Source organism: Orbicella faveolata, unplaced genomic scaffold (genome assembly GCF_042242905.1).
Source record: "Orbicella faveolata isolate gen_17 unplaced genomic scaffold, um_ofav_v1 contig_1, whole genome shotgun sequence".
NCBI classification, from domain to species: Eukaryota; Metazoa; Cnidaria; class Anthozoa; order Scleractinia; family Merulinidae; genus Orbicella; species Orbicella faveolata.
In genome coordinates, this window is record NW_028301536.1 from 28,739,673 (window position 1) to 28,746,327 (window position 6,655).

Consider the following 6,655-nt stretch of genomic DNA (forward strand, 5'->3'; position numbering starts at 1 on the left):
CCCAGCAAATATGAGCAATTTTCCAAAAAATGCTTGTGTGGCCTAGTGGAGATGAATGTGGACTACAAAGTCCAAGATAACGGGTTCAATAGGTGTGTACATGTACAAAATAAACAAAGGCTTGGGGGTTAGGGTTAAGGTAAGGGTTAGTGGGAGGGGGTGATATAAGATCCTGGCAGGGTAGGGTAAGGAACTGAGATGGGTGGATGGTGTGTACTTTAATCTTGAAAAGAGCCCCCCAAAAAGTGAAAATAATAATAATTTAACCCAGGCTGAAACCAAGTGATCTCAGTTGAAATCATTCCGACCGAAAGAACAAATTAACCTTCAACATTTACACTTCATGTCTGGCCTTATGGTACTTAGGGAACAGCCTCACAAGTACATTCTGCAAAAGTTACCATTTTTGAAGTAGTAAATCTTATGGATAGACTTAAATGAGTTTCCCTTCTTTATTTGCATTTTCCTCCCTGATCAACTTACCATAATAACAACACCTAGATCACTGCTGTATCCTTAGTATTGAACTGGAACAAGCTGGCAACCAAGGCTTACGCAGGGAACCTTTTTCAAATTCAAATGACATTAATCTCTTTTTAATGATAGTCCCTGATATGAGTCTCCATTGCAAGCTCGCTCCAGTCCAATTCTGAGAGTATTGTTATGGCCTATCAATAATATTTATAAAACTAAATATTGGTGCAGCACTGTTTAAAGTGGCAAAACTTCAACAAACACAGTATCTAATATCCAGTTACATCGAAATAACCATGCTTAATTTCAATTTTTGACTACACAATAACTCCAGCTTGTTCTGCACATTCAGGGTTCGTACTCTTTGAAGCTTTCAAAATTCCACGACTTTCCATGACCTTTTCCATGACCTTTCAGAGTTTTCCATGACCAAAGTTCAGCAAGTTGTTCTCACAGCAGTATCACCACAATCATTTATTTAACATATTTTCCAGCATTATAATGCATAAAAGGTGTGTTTGTGTCTATTTCTACTGAAATTGAAGCCTGTTTCTGACTCGTCTGTTATTTTTTAATTTTTTTTAACTTTTTGCCTTTTTATTTTCCGAAAGCATATTGCTTTTCCATGAAGTTCACTTAAATTCCATGACTTTCCAGGCCCAGAAATTGAAATAATAAATTCCCTGACTTTCCAGGTTTTCCATGACCCATACCAACCCTGACATTGTTTTTTTTTCCTTGTTCTATAAGATTTCTGGTGTTGGCCATTCAATGAACAGTATTTGCAACACTGACTAAAATCTGCGATAATGAAGGGTGTCTTCACAATGCAAAGGAAATCAAATTTGTTGCTTGCCCTTCACGTTTATGGCTACTAACCATGGTCACTGAAAATTCATCTACAGTGTGGCATGACACAAAATGGTACAATGCTGTAAATTCGTATTAACAATGATTTAGTAATACATAGACAAGTAAAAACAAACGATATAATCTCCCAACGTTTCGGCGACCTCATGACGCCATTATCAAGGGTACAAATGAGAGTTAAATTAATTTACATAGTGGAGGTGGCTACACAAATACTTTAGCACGGATAGAATCCGTTTGCACATTCAAACTCGGTGTTAATTGTTTGATGTGAAGCATCTCATTGACAAGACAATCGAATTTGTTCATGCATTTCTTGAGAACTTTGAAACAGCTGAGGAGGTCCTCAGGGACAGCACCCTCGTGGTTGTTGTCATAGTGCTTGCGTACTGAAGATGACATGCTTTTATGGCCATCCACGCGAGCATACAAATGCCCGCGCATGTAGCCAACATAGCTCCCTGTATCATACAGATTACATTTAAACTGGTACACTACGCACTGTTGATTAACCAGCTGCGGTTTGGTCTCACATTCTTGAAGGTCTTGGCCAATTTTCCGACTGACAAATACAGGCTGGATTGTGGTTTGGAGCTTAATGCTAAGGTCTTTCAACTGCGTCTTAACAATGTTAGCAGAGTCTTGGTCCTTGAAGGGTATGACTACTCGGGTCACATCATTTCCCGCCAATTTTCCCGAAGCCTGCAATGGCTGCTGGTCAGCAACTCTCGAGTTGACAAAGGTATTAATAGTGGAGTTGATAAGGTGATGAGGGTAGTCCAGACGTGAGAATAAAGACTTCAAGCCCTCACACTCCTCTGAAAAGTAAGGCCATGAAGAGGACAAACGGTACGCACGATCGAGCATAGTTGTTAATAAGCTCCATTTGTACCAGTTGTCAACATGACTCTGGTAGTGGACAAGTAAACCAGTATTAGTAGGCTTACACCGAGTTTGAACATGCAAACGGATTCTATCCGTGCTAAAGTATTTGTGTAGCCACCTCCGCTATGTAAATTAGTCATAACTCTTGAACCCACATTTGTTAATTTAATTCTCATTTGTACCCTTGATAATGGCATCATGAGGTCACCAAAACGTCTGGAGATTATATCGTTTGTTTTTACTTGTCTAATGCTGTAAATTATTTTTATTATAGGGTAGGACATGTGTCCTACCAAATCTCCATTTTGGTTGGCCATATTGCAAATTTGTATACAGAAATTAGCAGATGACTCAATCCGCATCTGCAAGCGACATAGCGAGACTTTCCAAGGAGATGTTCATGTCATGTTTATCCAAGTCCAGAAAGACTGTTTGAGCAAAACAAACTGCAGAGCTATATGATTAGTTTTTAAAATGTTTCAAAGCAAACATGACGTGCTCACAACATCTTCACATCCAAAAACTAAGTCATTTTGGAGCTCCATCATCATGTCTGATCTTAGGGTAAAACTAGTCGCAAACATTTCAAAACTTTGTCAGACTTGTCCACCAACAACTGTTATTTCCATCACTGTTACCCTGATGCATTATTAAAAGTTTTCACTTGAATCGAGTCAAGTTATATCTGTTATATAGCACTTGAAACCAATAATACCCCTAAAACAGAGGGGTCAAGGAGTTGAAAACAAAAGCAAGAGCAAGATAGCGGGTGGGAGTTGTTATCTGTTTTTAGCTTCCACTCAAGAATCAGATGAATGTACAATATTCAAAATGGGGACTCAATCTATACCTCTAATGGAGATTTCATTTATGTCTGGAAAACAATGATTGGGACATAGGAAAATGCAGAAAAATTTGGACACATTTCCAAACATCTGTATAATTTTATGCCCTGTAAATATCAAAGCTCAAACATGGCATCTCTTTTAACCATCCTAGCTACCTTACTTTCTCAACCCTCTCACAGCACCAACACTCACAGCTCATGACTTTTGCCCACGACGAAAACCCACTCCCCAGAGTGTTTGGCAGGTCGAGCTAGATAACATTAATCAAATTAAAACTTGATTCTTAATAGAAAATATTGAACTCTTAATCTGAAGAGCGGAGGTTTGACACAATGAAAATTGAAGGTACAAAACTGTCTGATAATAGGCTTAGTGTTTTGTAGAGAAACACTTGACCAGGTTAGACCATAAATCTGTTAATTGGTCATGGCTTCTGTACGACATGCAATACATCAAGTCCACCAACAAATAGCATGAAAAAAGTCTTAGCTCAATGTCAACATGTACTATACAAATATACACCAAACAAAATTTGCAGGAAATACAACATTATTTATTTCGAAAATTTTAATCTTGAAGAACTGTGAGTTATTTCCAACACTAATTTCCAAAATCAAAAATAAAATTAATTTGTTCAGAACAAATTATTCTGGTTTTAAGAAAGATTTGCTTGCAATCAAATTGAAATATTAATGATGCAAACCAAAATTTCCACAATTAAACAACGTCTAAAAAATAGCTTTCAGAAAATAAATACATTTCGTCATTATGTATCATGCAGAGTCGAGCAAAAGGTCAAGAAAAATAACTTAGAAAACTCTATGACATGGGCTATCATTATAGTCTTAGTTGAGAAACTAACAAGACGGTACTGTGGGATGAAAAACACTATTCATCACACAGTATTAAACAGTTCAAAAAACATTGCAAAGAGAAAATGACCTATCACATCTGAAGCTTGATGAAAAGTAAATATCAGTATTGGCAAGTTCAGTAATAACTGGGTGAATAGTTTCAACCTTGCACAATAATAAGTAAGCAATTACTATTTCTGAAATGAATTACAGTCTTAGCAAGCTTCTTTTCCTCTGCCATGAAAGCCACAGCTATATCTGTGCATTACAAATATTTGTTTCTTTGACTTCGATGCAAGGTCTAGAGATAGAGTAAACACTATGAAACACAAGGTATCAGTAAGGCTTATAACAAAAGACAATATGCTCTTGTGTACAAAGTTTCACTTTGTAAGCATGCTGGTTGTAGCACAGTTGGATTTCTGAAGATAACTATATCATAACCAACTTTACGATCACCATTTCTTCAGTAAACTACACTGGGAAAAAAGACTTTTAGCACTAAAGAAAAAAAATTCTCAAAGGAAACAGCTTGTTCCCTCCATTCTGTCTATCTAGTGACCAATGCAAGAATACATAACAGCAGATTCGGCACACAGATAACCAACCACCATCAGACTGCCTAAACTGTTTGCAAAGAGCATGATTCTGAAAATATTACAATGATTCTACAGTTGCACCTGAGGATAAGAATTAATTCAAATTCACTTAGTTTTCCATGGCCGGTCAGGAAACTTCCTGAGCTGACAATTATGTACAAGGTTTCGTACTATGCAACAAGTCACGCTTTTGAACATCTCGCAACAACCACTCGAGGAATGATACTACACTTGGTTAAAGTGAAACGTACAGGGTACTTAAAAAAGCTTTTCAAGAGCGTCAAACTTTTGATCCCTTCAAACTACAAACGAAAATACACAGACAAGAAAATTCCAAATTAATGAGTTTATGTCATCTGCAACTTACACACACATATTTTTGAAGATATAGCAGACTGACATAGAATGGCTCCTGGTATAAAGTTTAACCGATAGATTTCCGTGCCAAACAAAACAAAACATTACAAAACGTATTGTGAAACCTACAGCTCTGGTCCATTAAAGCGAAGACCGGAGATACAGCACTTCAATGGTATTTCATACAACTTAGGTCATTTGATATAAAATTTCCGACTGACAAGAGATTGTGTTCGACTGAAGAGTAACTTTATCATGATTTTTATTCTTTCCTCACAAAACGATTTCATTACTAGGAAATTCCGCCGAGCGAAATTTCACAGGGTAATACGGTGGTTCAGACTTCAAAATTCGCACATCGAAGAAGAAGCCTTTCAAAATTTGCACCGAGTTCCTTGCATGTTTTGAAACGCGATACAAATTCACCACTACCATGGACAACATTTAGACTGATCGTGTTAAATGTCCATGGAATGCCGCTAACAGTAGTAGATTTACAGCCAGCACAATTTAAACCAAATGCCAGACCGGTTCAAGAGGAGATTACAATGAAATGTATAAAGCAAACACAAACTCACTGTGCTATTTCAACGCTCCCGCAACTAGCTGCAGCATGTAGAGCCGTCCAACCCTCGTTGTCCCGTATGTCCATTCGGGCTCCATGGTCGACCAAAAATTGAACAAGGTCATAACTTTCGTCGATGCAAGCCTGCCGAATAAGAACAGCGATTAAAAGCCTTCATTACTAGGAACAGATGTAAATATACACGCTGGAAAGTGATTACTTGTAAAATCACTTGAATGCCTGAACCGCTCGTTTTGCTTCGGTTTTGAGCTGCTCGCTCGAGAGAATATGAAACAATAAATGACAAGGAATGTTTCGTCAGGAACAGTTTATTTCCTAAGAACACAAAATATTGAAAGTTCTGCGAGCAATCGACAGAGCAATGTGATAATTCTGAGGATAGAATTCGACATAAATTTCCTTGTAAGCATTTGGTTGTGGTCTAAATAGTTCAAGGCGTTAACAAGCATTTGGAGAATCACCCTGTCAAAAGCAAAGGTTTGCAAGCACTGAAGCTGCTTTAACTTTAGTCAGGTGGGGATTTAATGGAAGAGACACCTCAAAGTTTTTAGCTTGCCAAGAGCAACCCGTATAATCACTGTGTTTTAGGAGCGAGTGATTCGTTAATTAGGCTATTGTTTTGGGTTCTAGCTAGGACCCCGGACCTGGTCCATAAAACGCTCTCGCACAGACTGCTCTCGCATCCAATACAATTTTTATATCTCCAGCAGGAATGCTAGATACTGTACCTGATGTAACGCGGTGAGTCCATCGACATTTTGGTGATTTATATCAGCGCCTTTGGCCAGAAGATTCTTCACCTCCTCCACGTCACCGCTCGATACCGCCGAAAGAAACACAGTTCCAAGCGAAAACTGAATTTTAGTCTTCTTTCTCGACGTGTCCGAAGATTCTAGGGCTGTCTCGCTCTTCGTCCATCGTTTTAGGGATTCTTGTCGCTTCTGTAAAGCATTACTTGCTCTAGAGCTTTGGCCACCCGTAAATGGGTCCGCCATCTTCCCATGACGTTACAGAGCGACCAGCCCGAGGACCGAGCATGAGGCCACGTGACCAGATCGTAGGTGAGACGTGAGCCAATGACGACCCTTAGGAATTGTCAATAGCGTCACCAAGCAACCGTGACGTCACTTAAGAACAAGAAAATCACTTTTCAGTCAAGTACGTTGCGTAAAGAACAGAAAA

General features: G+C 38.5%; 2 protein-coding genes across 5 annotated transcripts in view; both read right to left on the bottom strand.

Moving 5' to 3' along the window:
* Positions 1–6,505, bottom strand: part of LOC110041021 (uncharacterized) — a 31,934-nt gene extending 25,429 nt beyond the window's left edge. For all 4 annotated transcript variants that reach the window (XM_020746303.2, XM_020746302.2, XM_020746301.2 and 1 more), the window contains exons 1-2: positions 6,202–6,505; positions 5,466–5,596 (exon numbers count right to left, since the gene is read on the bottom strand). In XM_020746303.2, the coding sequence (XP_020601962.1) occupies positions 5,466–5,596; positions 6,202–6,468 (398 nt within the window). In that variant the 5' untranslated portion in view covers positions 6,469–6,505. The remainder of the gene's footprint in view (positions 1–5,465; positions 5,597–6,201) is intronic.
* On the bottom strand, positions 449–5,459 carry LOC149118678 (uncharacterized). The gene has a single exon (XM_089270878.1). It carries the CDS (start codon positions 2,209–2,211, stop codon positions 1,549–1,551), a length of 663 nt encoding a protein of 220 aa, XP_089127004.1. The 5' UTR covers positions 2,212–5,459; the 3' UTR covers positions 449–1,548.
* Positions 6,506–6,655: the final 150 nt, after the last annotated feature.

What these genes read in the sequence shown, in the direction of transcription:
- LOC149118678 (XM_089270878.1), bottom strand. Translation starts at nt 2,211, where the DNA reads ATGCTCGATCGTGCGTACCGTTTGTCCTCTTCATGGCCTTACTTTTCA.